The 19,128-nt window shown below is 50.8% G+C and overlaps 2 protein-coding genes across 4 annotated transcripts; one reads left to right on the top strand and one right to left on the bottom strand.

The window, feature by feature from the left end:
* Positions 1–9,840: 9,840 nt before the first annotated feature.
* On the top strand, positions 9,841–13,632 carry TUBA4A (tubulin alpha 4a). 2 transcript variants are annotated; one of them, XM_052656811.1, is made up of 4 exons: positions 9,841–9,929; positions 11,698–11,920; positions 12,195–12,343; positions 12,588–13,632. In XM_052656811.1, the coding sequence occupies exons 1-4, from the start codon at positions 9,927–9,929 to the stop codon at positions 13,557–13,559; spliced, it is 1,347 nt and encodes a 448-aa protein (XP_052512771.1). In that variant the 5' UTR covers positions 9,841–9,926; the 3' UTR covers positions 13,560–13,632. The 2 variants fall into 2 exon arrangements, with proteins under 2 accessions (XP_052512771.1, XP_052512765.1); XM_052656805.1 differs by lacking the exon at positions 9,841–9,929 and having other exon boundaries at positions 11,674–11,920.
* Positions 13,633–15,164: 1,532 nt separating this feature from the next.
* On the bottom strand, positions 15,165–18,411 carry STK16 (serine/threonine kinase 16). Of its 2 annotated transcripts, none has more exons than XM_052663276.1 (8): positions 18,320–18,355; positions 17,831–18,020; positions 17,070–17,289; positions 16,690–16,823; positions 16,399–16,519; positions 16,178–16,273; positions 15,649–15,770; positions 15,165–15,542 (listed from the first exon to the last, which is right to left on the bottom strand). In XM_052663276.1, exons 2-8 carry the CDS (start codon positions 17,914–17,916, stop codon positions 15,404–15,406), a joined length of 918 nt encoding a protein of 305 aa, XP_052519236.1. In that variant the 5' UTR covers positions 17,917–18,020; positions 18,320–18,355; the 3' UTR covers positions 15,165–15,403. The 2 variants fall into 2 exon arrangements, with proteins under 2 accessions (XP_052519236.1, XP_052519227.1); XM_052663267.1 differs by lacking the exon at positions 18,320–18,355 and adding an exon at positions 18,380–18,411 and having other exon boundaries at positions 15,166–15,542.
* Between the last annotated feature and the right edge of the window lie 717 nt (positions 18,412–19,128).

Raw genomic sequence — 19,128 nt, 5'->3', positions numbered from 1 at the left:
CTCTACTCCCTGAGGAATAAAAGGAAATTGCTGCCTCTTGGCACGAGGGAGTTAATTAGGGGCAGAATTACGGTTCCTCTGGGACTCAGGATCTGTGCCTCTCCCATTTCCACATGGCAGAGTTTTCGATGTTCCTCATCCTCTCCTGTGTTTTTATTTTAAATTCTGTGGTCAGTGGTGATCATTCCCTTGCATACTCCTCAACTGCCTTGTCTCTGTCTAGCTCCAGTTTCCTTGACTGACCAAACCACAACTCTGGTTAAATCCATGTGTTCACCAATTCTGCCTGCACTGACCCGCTAAACAGTGGCTGTAGAAAACCCCAGAACTATATTGACTGATCTCACTTCAAATGCATGACCACTAACCTCAAATGGTCCCTAATGCTGCCTTGAAACCATGTTGCCTCTCTCCAGCCATACTTCCAGCCAGCGCCGTGACCAGGAATAGGAATGTCAAATTTAGCAAATAAAAGAATCTTGTCTATTAATAGCAACCCTCTCCAAGAAGTAGTTTCTAATGTGAATCTTCAGTCAGTATGGCAAATGGTGAAAGAATTATCTTGAGGGTGGGGCTTTATCAGAGCCCTTTTCATCCTAGAATACCAGGGTGTGACCCAGAATATTAATATGGTTAACCCTGGTTTGGGCCATGAACTGAGGTCTTCTCTGTTCTCCTGCTGCTGCTGCTAAGTCGCTTCAGTCATGTCCGACTCTGTGCGACCCCATAGACGACAGCCCACCAGGCTCCCCCATCCCTGAGATTCTCCAAGCAAGAACACTGGAGTGGGTTGCCATTTCCTTCTCCAATGAATGAAAGTGAAAAGTGAAAGTGAAGTTGCTCAGTCATATCCGACTCTTTTCAACCCCACGGACTGCAGCCCACCAGGCTCCTCCATCCATGGGATTTTCCAGGCAAGAGTACTGGAGTAGGGTGCCATCACCTTCTCTGCTTCTCTCTCCTACCTGGAACTAAAAGGCCAGGATCCCTGGAGAGAAGACACAACCAACCAACACTTCAAAGGTGAGAAAGCCCAGTCTACACTGGGTTGATCCATGAAGCCATAGAACTCTGGAATTATCCAGCTGGAAGGATTTGGGGCCCACTGTGCCCCAGAGTGTCCTGCTAGCACTCCAACTTCTCCCAACTGGTCTTTGAAGTTAGGCATCTCAAAGTCAACCTTGACAACACTAATTCTGCAAAGAAAATTCTCTTCAAGGCAGGCAGGGGGAGGGGTCTCATATAAAACAAGAATAAAGAGACTTATTTTTTTTAAAGGTTTTTTTAATATGGATGATTTTTAAAGTCTTATTTAATTTGTTACAATATTGTTTCTGTTTTATGTTTTGTTTTTTTGGCCATGAGGCATATGGGATCTTAGTTCCTGGATCAGGGATTGAACCCCCACCCCCTGCACTGGAAGCAGAAGCCTTAACCACTGGACCACCAGGGAAGTCCTGAGATTTTTTTTAAGAGCATGTAATGTATCTAAGTTATAAAATGAGAGGTGATCAATATTCTTCATTCCTTGAACAAGGTTTATTGTCTGCAGTATGCCAAGCACTGTTGCCAGAGATACAGTGATAGTAGACAAAAAGAGTCTGTGCTTTCAAGGAGTTTGTATTTTTGTGGGAAGACATAACAACTAAACAAACAAGAGAATTTCAGATAGCAATGAACACTTGAAGAAAACAAAACAGATAATGGCACAGAAAGAGATGGGGTGGAGGGAGAGTAGGAGAGGGGGCTACTACTGAGAAGAAGCCACTCTCCAGGAAGGTGATGTTTGAAATTCATAAGGAGTGGGCCACACCAAGATCTGAACTGTAGTGCTCCGGGCAGAGAGAATAGCAAGTGCAAAGGAGCAAGCCTGGTGTATATAAGGAAATGGAGGGAGGGAGTTCACAGAGGGAAAGGGACCTGGGAAGGAGAATGGCTTAAAAAACAAAAAGAATTATTTACTTATTTGGCTGCACCAGGTCTTAGTTGAAGCCCGTGGGATCTTTAGCAGCAGCATGCACACTCAGGTGTGGTGTGTGGGATCTAGTTCCCTGACCAGGGATGGAATCCGGGCCTCCCGAATTAGGAGCTTGGAGTTTTAGCCAATGGACTACCAGGGAAGTCCTGAGACTGGCTTTTATTACAAGTGTGATGGGAGGTGGGGGGTTAAGCAAGCCTCATGGCCTACTTCGTGTTTTGTTTTAGAGAGAGTATTGCAGCTGCTATGTGGAGAGTACATTATAGAGGTTCAAGAGTGGGAGCAGGAAGCTGTGAGGAGACCATGGCTAATATCCAGAAATGAGGGGATGGTAGCTTGGACTAAACTGGGGGTGAGGGAAGTAGCTGAGTTGAAGTGATAGGACATGCTAATCTGGGCTGTGCAGAACTACCCAACAGCCTTACCTGACCCCTGCCTCCATGTCTTCTTTGCTGGCATGGTCCTGACTTTGTATAATTTTTCACCCTTCCACTTGGTCAAGGAAGATGGCCTTTCTCTAGACCTAAGGGTAAGTATGCTGCTGCTAAGTCACTTAAGTTGTGTCTGACTCTGTGCGACCCCATAGATGGCAGCCCACCAGGCTCCCCCGTCCCTGGGATTCTCCAGGCAAGAACACTGGAGCGGGTTGCCATTTCCTTCTCCAATGCGTGAAAGTGAAGTTGCTCAGTCATGTCTGACTCTTCTCGACCCCATGGACTGCAGCCTACCAGGCTCCTCCATCCATGGGATTCTCCAGGCAAGAGTACCAGAGTGGGTTGCCATTGCCTTCTCCAAGGGTTTGTCCAAACCATTCATGGTAGTTCCAGTGCCCCCTTCCAATGACTAGTTTAGGCCTGAGGTCAGTGAGATACAAGGGAAAGTCTGCTGGGGTGCTTTAAGGAAAGGTTTTTCTCTCTGATAAAAAGAGATGTGGGAGGAAACCACCCCCCCTTTCCTGCCTTAGGATGGTGTCATATGAGGGCATGATACTTGGAGCTGTGGTTGTCATCCTGTGATCAGGAGAGAAGACGTCACCAGGCCATTGAGGATGCCAGAGAAGAAAGCTGGACATACTGGACTTACTGGTGACATCACTGAACCAATCCTGGAACTGCCCTCCATTCAGATTTCTTGCAGGATAATAATACACCCATTGTTTAAGCTGCTGGTAGCTAGGCTTTCCATGATTTGAAGCTAAAACATTCTAATTAATAAACGAGTGGAGGAAGAGAATGAAAGAGGAATAGAGGACAGTCCTCCGTTTTTACCTAAGGACTTGGGAGGAAGGTGGTATTATTCACTCAGACCCGGGGCTTCCCTTGTGGCTCAGCTGGTAAAGAATCTTCCTACAGTGTGGGAGACTCAGGTTTGACCCCTGGGTTGGGAAGACCCCCTGGAGAAGGGAAAAGCTACCCACGCCAGTATTCTGGCCTAGAGAATTCCATGGACTGGTATAAACATGACTGAGCGACTTTCACTTTCAGGAGCCTAGGACAGAAGCAGGTTTGGCAGGGAGTGTGATAAGAGTTCTACTTTGTGTTGTGTTGAGATGTCTAAGGGGCTTTCAAGGTATGATATCAAAAAGCCAAACAGTCATGTGACTCTGAACCTCAGAGGAGAGGTCCAAAATGGAGGAGTACTTTTGAGAACCATCAATATATAGGTGATATGGCTTTCTTTTTATTCTATTCTTGCACTGCAGCTTGGGATGTTTATACTCTAGCTATTCTTTTTTGAGTAACCCTAGATAAGTTACAATTGCTTTTAATTACAGACATTTAAAAATACACCCCTTGCAGTCCAAGGGACTCTCAAGAGTCTTCTCCAACACCACAGTTCAAAAGGATCAATTTGGCATGCTGAGATTCATGGGGTTGCAAAGAGTTGGACACAACTGAGCAACTGAACTGAACTGAAAAAATACACCCCACAGTAGAGATAACATAATAAAACCCCATATACCCATCACCCACTTTCAACTATTGCTCCTTCAGGGAGAAAAAGCATGTGGAAAGCCTGGGAATGAGCTATGAGGAACACCCTTTAGAGGTAGGCCATCAAAGACCACCAAGAAGGAGTGGCTAGGACAAAAACCAGAAGCAGAAGTGTCATCAAAGCCAAGAACGAAGTATTTCAACTATAAAACACTATAAAGGAAGGATCAGTTATGTCAGACTGCTGAGAGGCTGAGAAAGATGAAGAGAGAGGCATGATCTCTGGTTTGGCAAGATGGAGGTCACTGGCGACCTTAGCAAGAACACCTCAGTGGAGCATGTGAACCAAGCTAGCGTGGACAGCAGGGAGGAGAGAAGACATGGAGCTATCCCGTAGGAAAGATGGTGCTGTGAGGAGGAGGAAAGCTAGTAGATGCTCCAACTGAAAAAAAAAACAAAAACCAAAAATGGGTGTGCAGTAAGGCTCAGCTCCACCTCTCCCTAATGGAATCCATGGAGACATTTTAAACCTTGATGGGGACTTTCCTGGTGGCTAAGACTTTGAGCTTCCAGTGTAAGGGGCTCAGGTTTGATCCCTGGTCAGGGAACTAAGCTCCCACATGCCACGTGGCACAGCCAAAAGCAAACAAAGAACTTTGATGACCTTGCCACACTGCTTCAAGATGGAGGTGAGACTCGGAGAAGGAGTTAGGAAAGAGGGAGATAACAGTAGGCACGGTGAAGAGGGAGAGCGATCCAGAGAGTTGACACCCACGTTGGGTGAGTGGACTAAACAATACCTCATCAGGAAGTGTTTGGCGTTGTCTTCTAGATTCTATGTGAATGTCCATGAGTTTTCTGTTTGGTAATATGGACTATTACCTGCACAACTACCAAGAGCTTATGGCCCTTATTCAGGGGATGTGTCTATATCCTGAGAAAATACATGCACACTCAGTCATGCCTGTTTGTGCATGAGCACGCACGCTCAGACACACGTGCCCAACCAGATGCGGACTCTATATTCCACCAACATGCCTTGGGCGTGTCTCCCTGTGCCCTTGTCTTCTCTGTTTTCTCTGTCAGGAAGCCTGCTTAGGGCTGTGAACTCATTGCTGCAGGAGCCAGGCAACATAAATGTGTGATGTGGGTTGAGCATGTGATGTTAAATGACAGTGGTCACTGGTCTTCTGTGTCAGGGAGACACAGAGTAACGAGGGCTGGGTGAACTGGAGCAGCTTGTTGCCCATCCTAAGAAGGTAGCCATCACCCAGCTACATTTGTTGCCGCATTGTTTTCCTATCCAGGCTGTAACAAATTGCTACAAACTTAGTAGCTTAAAACAACAAAAATGTATTTATTATCTCACGTTCTGGAGATCAAAAGTCCAAAATAAATCTTATGGGGAATGCAATATTATGATTTATAAGAAAAAACTGTGTCTACTCAGATGACCAAAATGTATTTCTTATATATTATTTGGTCTTTGTCCATTCTTCTTGGCTCACAGTTCTCAAAACCCTGAGAATTCCCTAAGTGTTGAGAGTGATCAAGGTATCTTGCTATGTTAATGAAATAACTTTTGGACCCACCTATGGATGGGGGCTGCTTGCCAGTGGAGCCAACTGAGCAATTAGAGGTTTAGAAATTTCAGTCCCATCATGCCCTTTCTGACCTCCTGAGAGGGGTGGGTAGCTGGAGATTGAGTTCAATCACCAATGGTCACTGATTTAATCAACCATGTTTATGTAATGAAGCCTTCGTCAAAACTCAAAAGGATGGGGTTTGGAGACCTTCCAAGGTGGTGAACACATGGAGATACTGGGAGAGTAGAGTGCCTGGAGATGGTATGGAAGCTCACGTCCTTTTACCATACATGGCCCTCTGCATCCCTTCTATCTGACTGCTCCTGGCTTATATCCTTGTGTAATAAACCAGTGATCTAGTAGGTAAAATGTTTCTCTGAACCCTATGAGCCTCTTTAGCAAATTAGTTGAACCCAAGAAAGAGGTGATGGTAAGCTCTAATCTGCAGCCTATCAGTCAGGACAAGTAACCATATGGACTTGTGGTTGGTATCCAGAGTTGGAGGGGGGTGTTGGAACTTCCAGTTCGTAGCTTGCGGGTCAGAAGCTTAGGTAACAACTGGGACTTGTGACTGGCATCTGAAGCAGGAAATGGGGGGTCAGTTTTGCAGGATCAGACCTTTAACCTGTGGAACCTGATGCTATCTCCAGGCAGAAAGTGCAGAATTGAGCTGTATTCTCGAACCCCTTGCTGGTGTCTGAGAATTGCTTGGTGGTGTGTGGGGAAGCCCCCTCTCCCACCATTGGAATTGGAAACCTATTTACGGATAAATTCAAGGCATTGGCATGGTTGCTTTCCTTCTAAAGACTTTAGAGGAAAATATGTCCCTTGCCTTTCCTGTCTTCTAGAGGCTGTCTGCATTCCTTCACCATGGCCTCCTTCCATCTTGAGAGCCTTCACTCTGACCTCTCCCCTTCCCTGACTTGACTCTCCTGCCTCCTTCTTCCATTTAGAAGGACCCTTCTATTTCTCTTGGTAAATGTCATATTCCACTTGAAAATAGGTGGGTTATTTTCAAATATCTTTTGATATTAATTTCTAACATGATTCTACAGTGATAAGAGGAGCGATTCTGTATGATTTCAATACCTTTAGACGGTGAAAGTTTTGCACCTTGTTTTATTCCAGTGTCTTCTAGTTTACAGTCTGTGGGAACTTGAACAGAATTTGTATTCTATTGCTGTGCGAAAATTGTATAATCTTAATTATGTTGAATTGGTTCATAGTGCTTTTCAGGTCTACTAGATCCTTCTACTCTGTAGAAGATAATTAATTTTTGAGAAAATGGTATTGTATTCATTGTATTAATTTTTGAGAGTTTGATATTGAAAGCCCAACTAAAAATCTTAATTTATCTACTTTTAAAAATAACTATAATGTATAGTGGAACTATATGTAACCTTGTTCTCTATTTTCCAAGTCTCTTGTTAATGTGTTATCATACTTTCATAATTAAAAAAATTTTTTTAATTAAAACAAGGACTTGTGATTACACTGGGCCCACCCAGAAAACCCCAAATCTCCCCATCTCAAGACCTTTACCTTAATCACATTCACACTGTCTTTAGCCATGGAAGGTAACGTAGTCACAGTTTTCAGGGACTAGAATGTGGACATCTTGGGGGGAGTGCTATTCTGCCTATCACAGTTGCTAAATGGGAATGCAGGCCTAGAATAGCCATCTCTTCCAATTTGTTTCATGATAAGCTAGAATCTGGATTTTTACATGATCAAAACAGTTAACCTAGCAGGCCTGAGACAGCTATCCTTGGAAAGGCCTGCTCACAAGGTTGGCCCTCAGCTAGCATCTCAGAACTTGGCTCTTAGAGTACTCGCTGATTGATCAAGATGGTTTGTTGTGCCTGGACAGTGTGCGTAAATGATGTGATTTATGCTGAACACCCATTTTTCTTCTGAGTCTGGAATTTTGGCACATGCAAGGCAGAAGTGCCTCTGTGAACAGCCCCCACTAAAGACCTTGGGTGCTGAGTCTCTAATGGGCTTTCTTGGGCAAAAGCACTGCAGGGAAATGTTGCTCCATTTTCATTTAGGAAAACGAGTACATCGTGTAAGCCCTTATGGAGAGGAGAGGACATGGATTCCTTCAGACTCTTGTTGTGTCTTTTCCCCTTATTATCCAGCTGTGTATTGTTCTTCCATCACTGTAATAAACCCTAGCTGTGAGTACAAGTTTATGCTGAGTCCTGTGAGTCTGTCTAGTAAGTCTCCTAACATAGGGGTGGTCTTTGGCGATGCCCCATACATTTTTTTCATATTCTAAACGCAATAGGGCTTAACACTGTGGGGGCCAGATGAAACATTTCAGAGAAGGAATTTGTTTTCCAGGCTGCTAATTTGAAACTTCTGGCCTCTTAAGAGTTTTACCTTACTTTCAGTCCCATCTCTATAATGAAACAATTCATCTGACACACATTTAGCAAATGTTACCATGTGCCAAGTGCCATACTAGGAACTGGGGAACACAAAAGTGAATAAGACACAGTCTTTTGCTTCAGCAAGATCACTGTCTAATAAGATGGACATATGCATGAATAACTGCAGCATGAGGTGCTACACGCACTAAAATAAGTGAACAAAATGCTCTAAGAGTCCAGGCAGCTGGATACATAGTGCTTTCCTGTGTACGTATGCATCCTCCAGTTCATCTGGTCCTCACAATCCAAAGTTATTATCCCAGTTTTACAGAAAAAGAAGCTGAACCTGAAGAACAAATAGGTTTGGGGTTTTGCCTAAGAGAGCACAAGTCTCTTAAAATACTCACTCTGCAGGGTTGGGCTGCACAAGGAAAACAGAGGGCTAGGGAAGGTCTGAACGAGGCCACGTATTCTGTAGTCACCAAGGCTCCTTGCTCTGTAGAGACTGTGACCCCATTTCCCAAAGCAACCTCATTATGTGCCCTTGCCAGGTTTCTTTTCTATGAATGAGTCTTGTTCTCCCAACCATATGGTTAGTCTACTGGGAAAAGAGACCTTGTCATATTTCACGTGTTTCTTTCCATGCCTTGGTAAAGTAAGGTATCAGTTAGCTATTTTGTTGGTAGAAAGTTGCCATTGCTAGTTATTTTATCCTGCTGTGTTATATTGTCAGGCAGTCTTGGCCCTAGGAAACACTAGGAGAAACAAATAGGAGAGACAGGTGAATCTTTTCCCAGGAGACAGGATGTACCAATAGGCATGTAGGGCACTTCTGATGATTTCTGCAGTGAAGAGAGACAGGTAGAAAATGTAAGGCATGCAAGGGAAAGCAGAAGTGGGTTGAAAAGCCCATTCTTGCGAGACATGGGGATGAAAAGTAGAAACAAGGAATAGCTTTAGCTGAGACCTCTGCCAGAGCTCGGAGGGCTTTGAGATGCAGGTAGCAGATCCTGCCCATGGCTTAAGGACAGAAGAGGATGGGAAAGTCAAAACCAGCCATGACATCAGCATCTCCATTTTCTTTTTTCCTGTTCAGAGTCAACAAACGTTATAACACCTCACAATGCTTTCTGGGGATGGGATCGTTATCTCCTTTAACCGGTGAAGATGCCTAGAATTCAGTGAGGTTGTCACTTGCCCAAGGTCACATAGGGTAGTCAGGATGCGAATCCCAGGAGCTCCAGCGGTTCTGGGTGCAGGAAAGTGGGCAGGTGGCTATGGCGAGGGCCGGCTAATAGTGACGGTGCTGATGACGGGGCCACTGACCAGCGGGCAGCCGGCGAGACGCGACAGATTCTGGGGGTCGGCCCTCGCAGACAGACTGTGGGGTTCGGCTCTGCGGAGCAACCTAAGGGATCGGCAACCTGGGGCTCAGACTGTGCAGCTCCCGGTCCTCGGCCGCCCGCGGGCGTGGGCGAAGGCCAGCCGTCCCGGCCGGGGACCAGCAGGCCTCGTGCGACGACTGCAAGCCGTTCCTGGGGGACGCGCCAGAGCCAGGCAGTCGGCCGGAGCCTCCAGAGAGGCGGGGCGAGGAGGGCACAGGCGAAGGCTGGCTGCAGCCACTCCGGAAAAACAGCCCCTGCAGCACCCGGCCTAAGTCAGAACACCTTAGCGACAGGCGCCCCCACGAAGCAGGTGCAGGAGAGACACATCCTGGCACCGCGCCTTGCGTCCCAACAGCGGAGCTCGGGAGCTCCGAGTGTCGGCGCAAAGCCGGGAGAGAAGGGTTTAAGCTCGGGTCGCTGCTGCTCACTCACGCGGGACAGGTGAGGGACTCTGGCACGCCCCGGGGAGGGGACTCGCTCTGGCCCCACCCCTCCGGGCCGCCTACCTTTCGGGGGCGTGGCGTTTGGGCCGCCCCGCTCCTAGTGGGCGGTCGGAGCGCCCGGGCCCGCCCCCCCGCATATAAGAGCGGTGCGGCACTGCAGCTAGCGCAGTTCTCACTGAGACCCGTCACCCGGACTCTACGTGAGACCCACCGCCCGGACTCACCATGGTGAGTGCGGCCCCGCCGGCATCGCGCCCGTCCCCTAAGTTCTCCTCTTCTTCGGGGAACCTCCCTCTAGGGCTGCTCGGGGCCCTCTATCCGGAGTTTCAGGTCTCGAGGTGTTGGAGGGGGGTTGCCTTCCCCCACCCCCTCCCGGTGACTTTGGCTGGGCCAAGTTGTCCACTTTCGGATGCTAGGGAGTGTGGTAGAGCGGGGTGGGAATCTTCAGTAGCAGAGAGGAGTCCTCCTGGAATCCCCTCCTGCTCCGCCAAGTATTTGTGTCCTAACCCTCCTGAGGGGAGTCACGCGGTCCCGCGGGCCTTCCTTTCCGCGGTCGAGGGAGACCCCGCTTGGCTGCCCTCCGCCCCTAGCCTCCCCCTCACTCCCAAGTCCTTGGAACTGACCAAACACGTGCTTGGTGCAAGAAGGTGGGAAGGGGTCAGATCACTTGGTTCAGCATCTCCCTTTCCTCCGACTGTGGGCGCATCCCTTCTACCCACAGCACCCCCACCTCGTGACTCAGCACCCCTCTTTTGATCCTGGAGGGGTGGCGAGAATGGGGTTCGGCCTAGTGAGGCGAGCCGGAATCTCTCCGGCCGGAGTCCGTGTGCACGGACGGGCAGAGACAGCTGGCGCTGGAGCGAAAGCGCGGGCCGAGGCCAGGTTGGGGGGAGGGGAAAGTGGTGTGTGTAGGGGGTGGTATTTATAGCCCAGGGACGGGGGCCGAAATCCAATCCTCGCTTTCCACTGGGATGGACCTGGAAAGAATCTAGAAGGGGCAAATACGGGGCCAGAGCGCAGGATGGCGCTCACCCCGCCCAGGGCAAGGCAGGTTACCTTCGGGGCCTCACCGCAGGTTCCGCTTCCTTTTCTGGGTGTTTGCAAACCGTCACCCCGCCATTTCGGTGTCGAAAAGGGAGGCCGCGCCAGCCGTGCTCTGCACCACTTTGGCTCTTCAGAGGTTAATTCCAGACTGGCAGGAATGAGCCTAGGGCAGCGAGTGCCCCAGTGCCCACAACCCTTGCTGCCGGTGCCTTACTGCTCTCTGCAGTTTCCGTAAGGGCGCCGCAGTGGATGAATGTGGTGAAGATACCCAGGGTGTGGGGGTAGAGGTGGGGAGAGCAGCCAGATGGGATTGATCCCCAGAGCCAGATGGGATTTAAAGGTGGTGAGGGCGAGGGCATCCTGCTGGCCAGCATGGTCAGTTGATGCCTGACTGGAAGGCTGAGACACCTCTACAGTTCGCAAGAATGAAAGGGACAGAGGGTTATATGATATTCTAGTTGTTCATCCTCAAAGCAAAGAATTAATCAAGGGCAGACCTCTAGCTATAAATTCTTAGCTCTGGAAAACCTTCTGTCCCTTCTCAAGCTCTTTAGAAGCTGATCTGTGGGAGTAGGGATTGGTAACAGCTGAAAAAACCGCTTGTCCTTGTCTCAGTGACTGCAGTGTCCGCCTGTCTCATATGCACTTGACCTCTCCGTCCTGCCTGAATGTCCTGTGAATATGGCAGGGTCATGTGGAGCCACAGCTCTTACTTGACAAGGTCCCCATGGAGAAGTAGGCTGAGGGAACTGGCCTGCCCTACTGGGTGCCTCCAGTTGGAAAGTCCTATGCAGGAGAGCCTGGGCAGCATGCCAGCCTCTTTGACCTCTGCTCAGGCCCTTTTGCCAACTGAGTCATCCTAACTGGTAGGTGATAGGGTGGGAGAGAGGCTCATGTGGTAAGGACTTATGTATGTGGGGCTTATGTCATGTCCCCTCTCTTTACCCTTCAGCGTGAATGCATCTCAGTCCATGTGGGGCAGGCAGGTGTCCAGATGGGCAATGCCTGCTGGGAGCTCTACTGTCTGGAACATGGAATTCAGCCGGATGGACAGATGCCCAGTGACAAGACCATCGGTGGAGGGGACGACTCCTTCACCACCTTTTTCTGTGAAACTGGTGCTGGAAAGCATGTGCCCCGGGCAGTTTTTGTGGATTTAGAGCCTACCGTAATTGGTGAGCAGAAGAGAGGGTGGAATTAAGGATGTCTAGACCTGGCTTTCCTGGCCCTGCAAAACCCCTTGCCCTGCTGGAAGCTAAAGAAGGGAGGCTGATCGCAGACTGGCCTGGGCAGCAGGTCTGGGTTTCTCTCACACACTGCTATCTCAGGCTGGCAGGAGGATGAATGCTTCCATATATCTGACCACAGCCACCAGGCTGAGGGAGGGAGGTCTGTGCTGAGCATAGCCTTGTGGTTTCTGCTCTAACGATGTGATGAATGCCTTTTCAGATGAGATCCGAAATGGCCCATACCGGCAACTCTTCCACCCCGAGCAGCTCATCACTGGGAAAGAGGATGCTGCTAACAACTATGCTCGTGGTCACTACACCATTGGCAAGGAAATCATTGACCCAGTACTGGACCGGATCCGCAAGCTGGTAAGAATTGGGGGTAGAAGGAAGGAAGCTTTTGAAATGATGCTAATGGTCAGAAACATTTTTTTCCAAATCCATTTCATGGAGTCATCTTTAATTATATATGTCCCAGAGCATGCTGTGGCTTTGGGATACTCCTTAGTCTGCCTTAACACCTGAGAAATTTTAGACTTTTGTGAAGCCAGAACATAAGAGATCCTCAGGTCCTTTCCCCACCCACATTGCTCTTTTCCTTCTTGTCTTTCAGTCTGATCAGTGCACAGGACTTCAGGGCTTCCTGGTGTTCCACAGCTTTGGAGGGGGCACTGGCTCTGGCTTCACCTCACTGCTGATGGAGCGGCTCTCTGTTGACTATGGCAAGAAATCCAAGCTGGAGTTCTCCATCTACCCAGCCCCCCAGGTGTCCACGGCCGTGGTGGAGCCCTACAACTCCATCCTGACCACTCACACCACCCTGGAGCACTCAGATTGTGCCTTCATGGTGGACAACGAGGCCATCTATGACATCTGTCGCCGCAACCTGGACATCGAGCGCCCGACTTACACCAACCTCAACCGCCTCATCAGCCAGATCGTCTCCTCCATCACAGCCTCCCTGCGCTTTGATGGCGCCCTCAACGTGGACCTGACCGAGTTCCAGACCAACCTGGTGCCGTACCCTCGCATCCACTTCCCCCTGGCCACCTATGCACCAGTCATCTCTGCAGAGAAGGCCTACCACGAGCAGCTGTCGGTGGCAGAGATCACCAACGCCTGCTTCGAGCCTGCCAACCAGATGGTGAAGTGTGATCCCCGCCACGGCAAGTACATGGCCTGCTGCCTGCTGTACCGTGGAGACGTGGTACCCAAGGATGTCAACGCTGCCATTGCTGCCATCAAGACCAAGCGCAGTATTCAGTTTGTGGACTGGTGCCCCACGGGCTTCAAGGTCGGTATCAATTACCAGCCCCCCACTGTGGTGCCCGGGGGAGACCTGGCCAAGGTGCAGCGTGCTGTGTGCATGCTGAGCAACACGACCGCCATCGCTGAGGCCTGGGCCCGCCTGGACCACAAGTTCGACCTGATGTATGCCAAGAGGGCGTTTGTGCACTGGTATGTGGGCGAGGGCATGGAGGAGGGTGAGTTCTCTGAGGCCCGGGAGGATATGGCTGCCCTGGAGAAGGATTACGAGGAAGTGGGCATCGACTCCTATGAGGACGAGGATGAGGGAGAAGAATAGAACCACTGCCTGGAGCCCACTCACTATGTTTATTGCAAAATCCTTTCGAAATAAACAGTCTCCTTGCACGGTTTCTCGTCCCTCTGTGAGTGCTTGAGCTTTGCTGCCTCCTCCTTTTGTGCTGCTGCTGCTGTTTCTGCTGCCGCCCTAACTATGTGCTGCTCATGACTTTTTCCTTCCGTGGATGAAGGTTAGACCTGCCAAGGGGCCCTTGCCAGGCCCGGGAAACATGACCCCATGTATCATCCTAGGAGTGCCCAGGATAGGGGGGGAGATGAGGACCGGATCTTGGACCTGTCCAACATGAGCCATTAAAAGGATCTGAGGCTTCACTTCCTTTCCAAGTAGGAGTTTAAGCCCAGCCGTTTCTGTATTTGAGTTAGACTGCTACCCTATTCTTCCTGCTGCTCTGCATTCACCGAGACTGGAAGCAAAGCTTGGCCCAGACACCTCTGTGCGTTTTAAGGGCTTGGGAGTGGGGCTGAGCAGGCCCAGAGTTCCTGGGCATGGAGCCTAGTCATAAGCTTGGGGGCTGGGAGGGAACAAGGGCGATCTCCCAGGGTTGTTTGTGTCCGTGCACCTCCCAGCAGCTTTGCAAAGCTTACTTTTGGTCTTGCTGTTTTGCTGGGGCCTAGGGTTGTGCCATTAAAAGCCAGGTCATCTCCCCTCTGTTTGTGCTTTCTTTCTGGCCTCAGCTTCTGTGCTAGCTGGCGGGAGCCTCCTGCCAGGGCCCTGGGGAAAACTTCAAGGTTGCTAATAGGCACCCCAGGACCCACACTGACGTCAGCAGTTGGGGGGTGGGCACAGTTGGCAGGGGGGGCGTCACTCTCAGGAGCAGGAGATGCCAACCCTGCCCTCCCCTCCCCTCCCTGGTGATTCAGGGACGCAGTGCCCTTCCCGAGGGAACAGGTTTCCAGCCCAGCAAAGGCAGGGCCCCTGTTTACTCAGCAGAGGAGGCAGGAAGTGGCAGCTGGATACTGCCACACCACACAGGCCCCATTAATCATTAACCATGTGTGAACCAGAACCATCTGGGAGAGATTCTGGACTAAAATATCCACTTCCACTCCCCTTGCCCCCAGGCAGAGGCTGGAAACCAGTTGTGTGCTTGTCCCAAAGCTTCCTCAGGTGTCTCCACCCAGAAGCCCTTCCTGGAAAACCAGCTGGGCTTCTCTGACTAAGCTACCCAGCCATGGGAATGAAGAAAGAATGAGGTGAGGGTGCTTTAAGGGGGCCCTTGGCCCAGTTCTTGGCATAGAAACCAGCTCAGGCCAGAGCAGTTTGAAGTTTTTGACTAAGACAAGCTAGGAGAAGTGCCCACTCTCCCACCAGCCAGATCTAAGGTAGGGACACCTGCCTCCAAATGTGGAGGGATGGTCACGCCACTCCTGAGGCTTTGCCAGTCCCTCTTCTCTCCAGGCTCTCCCCCAGAAAAGGCAGCCAGCCTTTGGGCACCCTGCACCTCCTCTCACTCCAGGAACAACGAGACTAAGATCACACCAAGCTGCTTTCACTTTATTCTTGTTTTATACATTCTCCTGCCCCCAGATTTGGAAGCAGATCATGATGTATGCTCAGCAGTCCTGCTCAGAGCCTTGACTATATTCTACCAGTTCCCCTCTCCCCATCCCCCACTCCCCCCCAGGCAGGCCTCCAGTCCAGTTACTGCTCTTGGGGGTGAGAGAGCAGAATCAGAGACAAAAGACCGAGCAAACTGTCCCAGGCCCCAGCTCCCCCAGTGACAAGGGCACGGTCCTGGACTGAATGGATGGAGATTCTACTGAGGGCGGGCGGCTCCTTGCCAAGGCACAGGGGCCAACTTCTCAACGTGGCCACGGGTTTGTTCAGATGTGGGTAGTGTGCTCGTCCCGAGCCGAGGGCTGCAGCACCTCCAACTGACTCAGGAGCAGAGGAATGTGAGGGCGCTGCTGGGGGTCCACAGTCATCATTGAGGTCAGCAGCTGCCGCAAGGCTGAAGAATGCCTGCAGAAGGAGGAGGGGACCGTGAAGGAGGCGGCCGCACGCTGTGCTCTGACCCCTGCAAACGGAAGGGAGGAGACTGGAGTGCCCCTGCTCCTTTCAAGCTCACCTGGGGCTCTGCGGGATGCTGAGTTGGTTCTGCACTGCAAGGGCCACGCTGTCACCCTTCTGGAACACCATGTCGTAAGGGCCTTCCCCAAACATCATGGCATATAGCACACAGCCTAGGGACTGAGCATAACTTGGTTATTCCTTGGAAGAGGACCAATGGAGTCATCTCTCTCTGTTTCACTCTAGTGAAAGGAGGCTACAGTATGCAGACTTCAGTCACGTGACACCACCAGGGCCCCAGAGAAACTGCCAGTTAGCTGGAGGCCTCTGCATCTTGGGCTGAGCCGCTGCCTCCAGCCCTGACATTTAGTTATACTTATCCTGCTCAAAGGGCAAGATTATATCACTTCCTGAGCAACTGAGTACAGTGTCAGTGACAGTTCCCAGGAAGGAAGTCAATGGGGGATTGGGACATACATGCTTCCTGGGGCCCCATGCACTGGAAACCAAAGACTTGCTCCTCCAGTTCACAGCAGCTACAGAGCAGCACTCCTCCCCTTCCACGTTCCCACCCACATGCTCCTCACCCAAACATCAGTCCGCTCATCGATGACACAGTGGCTTTGCACGGAAAAGAGCTCCGGGGCCCGGTAGGAGATGGTGCACCGCTGGGCTGCCCAGTCCTGGAACAGTGGCCCCAGAGCTCAGAAGCAGGGCACAGGTTTTGGTCATGTGACCAAACTGGGGCATGTACCAGAAGGGGTTGAGGATGAGGAAGAGATGGGCAAAGGACTCTGGAAACTCTTACCTGGAGGGCCAGAGCCTGGCGGGAGCCCTCCACGTGGATGCATGCTTGATTCATGGACCCCAAGTCCATCAGAACCGGCTGCCCCTCATCGCCAAGCAAGATATTGGTGGGTTTCAGGTCCCTGCAGGGAAGTAGAAATGACCCATGAGCATCCCTGAACCAAAAGCCCAGGATCCTAGGGGGGCAAAAGAATCACGGGGACTGTTCCTGGAGAAGAGCACAGAGATCTTTCATTTCTCTTCATGAGGCTCTTCCTTTCTGTCCAGCAAGTACATGGAGCCTCCCACTGACCTGTGGGCATAACCCTTGGTGTGAATAGCCTCAAGGCCTCTGCAGATACCCAGCAGCAGCTGAATGATTTGCTCTTCAGTCAAGAAGTTGCCTTTGTCCTTCAGCTTTTCTATCTCATTCCACAGCGTACCTCTCTGCAAAACAAGTTTCCCCGCAGCTGATGTTTTTAGCCTCTGCTCCCTGAGCCTGATTCTTTCCCTATGTCAGAATTTATAGCAATTTCACCACACCCTACAGCCCCAGGTGGGTTCCTTAAACCCCAAATCTGAAATGCTCAAACCAGAACATGACCTCTGCTTCCTAATGTGCTTGAGTGCTCATAATCCCTTGGCACACACCGCTCTGTTGCAATCCCCTCCATAGCCAGGAGACTTTCTGACCTTGAAGAAGGGTAGCAGCAGCCAGGCCTCATGTTTAGTGCCTCGCTCTCTCAGACAATAAGCCACGAGGTGAAGGATGTTGGGGTGATGGAAGAGGCGATGCATGTCTGCTTCTCGTTGGGCCTCCTCCCGGTCCTGCTGCTCATGACACAGGATTCGCTTCAGGGCGTAGAACTGTCCATCATGTAACCCCTCCACTAGGTCCACAAAGCTGAACCCACTGTGGGCCAAAGGGGTCAGTGAAGGACCAAGGTCATCTCCCATACTGCTGGGATCCAGAGGAATTCCCTGGGAAGAAGTGCGAGGGGAGGGGGGGTGTCTCCCATTTACTAGCAACCCTCCCAAGGTGTGACTCTAAAAAGAAGTCTGAAGATTATTCACATAGAGCAAGGACACAGTCACTTTCTAGTTCCTATGGTCCTAATGCAGGGCTTCAATAAATACTAAATAAATAACAGCCAACCTTTATCAAGTGCTATTAATCAGGCAATAGGAGAGACACTTGATACGACTTATCTCATTTAGTCCTCACAGCCCCATCATTGAAGCAAAATTAGCTCTAATAAGCAGATAAAGCAACTAGGGCTTATCAAGGCCATACATGGTGACTCTAGGAAGACTGGTTCCACAATCCACTTTCTTGACCACCAAGGAGCTGGGCTCCGTCCAGTGAATTAGAGGCTCTGTGCCCCTATCTTGTGCTGACTGCTGTCCTTCAAACACCACAATTCTTGGGACTAAATGATTTCCAAAACACTCACCCCTCCCCCAGTTTATGGATGAAGAGGTAGCGCTTATGGTCAATGGTGACAGTTCCCCGAGAGCAGATGCAAAGCGCGTGGCCCATAGTGTCTCAGTCATCCTTCTCAAGGACGGTCTGAAGCTGCCAAAGGGTTCGTCCAGGTCGAGTGGTCTCTTTCAGGCAAGCTGCTGGGGCTCCAGCAGATCATGCTGGAAGGAAAAGAATGGCAGGTCATGGGCGGGGCACAATCCAGATGACCCCCACTAAAGGGCCAACGTGAAGCGCTCAGGCCCAGGTCTCCGAACCCAGAGAAAATAAGCCCTGGCAACGCCCGCTCCAAAAAGGCTCGGGTCAGGTGCCTTAAAAAGGCCCAGGCCCCGCGGCGACTCCCAGGCCACTTCCTCCAACCCCGGCCCACTTTCAGGCAGCCCCTCACTCGCACACCACGTTGGGCTGTAGAGGCAGGGCACGGGGTAGATCCAGAGAGGAATGCGAGGCCTGGACCCACCGCTTGCAGAACCCACTCCGGGTCTCGGTCTGGGTGGGCTAGCCAGGACACCACACTCACCCGGCTTCAGCGGGAGGGAAGCGCCAGGGACCGGAAGCAGTAGTACGTCATCAGTCCGCGCCGGCGTAACCGCCCGCAGTATCCTAGCAACCGCTGAGCACGAGGACGATGTGGGGGCGTGGAGCTGAGAGGCCGGAGGCGGGTTAGGCCTGGGGGAGAACGGGTCCCAGGACCCGGGTGAGGGTTCCCCACCTGGCCTGCAGTGAGGGTCAACACGCAGGCACCTACGTCAAAGGGGAGCAAAGCCGGGCTCGGCCCGAGGCCCCCAGGACCTGCCTCTCCCAATGCCAGAGGTAGGAGGCGTCATACCTCCCGTGCACCGGGTGGCCGACTGGGGTCCAGCCTGGAGGTGGATGCTCAGAGGGGGCGGGAGCTGGCAGTTTGCACCCCTTTGCAGCTCTGATCAGTACAACCTTGGGGGCTCTGGCCTGTATCTTATTACCGTAATCACAGTAGTTAAGAGCTCAAGCTCTTCAACTAGACTAGGGTCTGAATCTTAATAGCCCATTAGCTGTGTCACCTGGACAAGTTACTTAGCCTCTAGGAACCTCACTTTCGCTAACTGTAAAATAGGTGTAAGAGTACCTAAAGTTAAATGCATGAACTCTGAGGCCAGACTGCCTCATTCAAATCCCAGCTCTACTAAACTAGTTATGTGACCTTGTTAACGGGCTAATATTTCTATCCTCCAATCACCTCATCAGTAAAATGGAGAATATTATCTACTTCATGGAGTTGTTGGAAGATTA

The sequence above is a fragment of the Budorcas taxicolor genome, chromosome 2, assembly GCF_023091745.1.
Source record: "Budorcas taxicolor isolate Tak-1 chromosome 2, Takin1.1, whole genome shotgun sequence".
Lineage (NCBI taxonomy): Eukaryota > Metazoa > Chordata > Mammalia > Artiodactyla > Bovidae > Budorcas > Budorcas taxicolor.
Note: the sequence above shows the minus strand (reverse complement) of the source record. Positions and strands in the feature narration are given on the sequence as shown.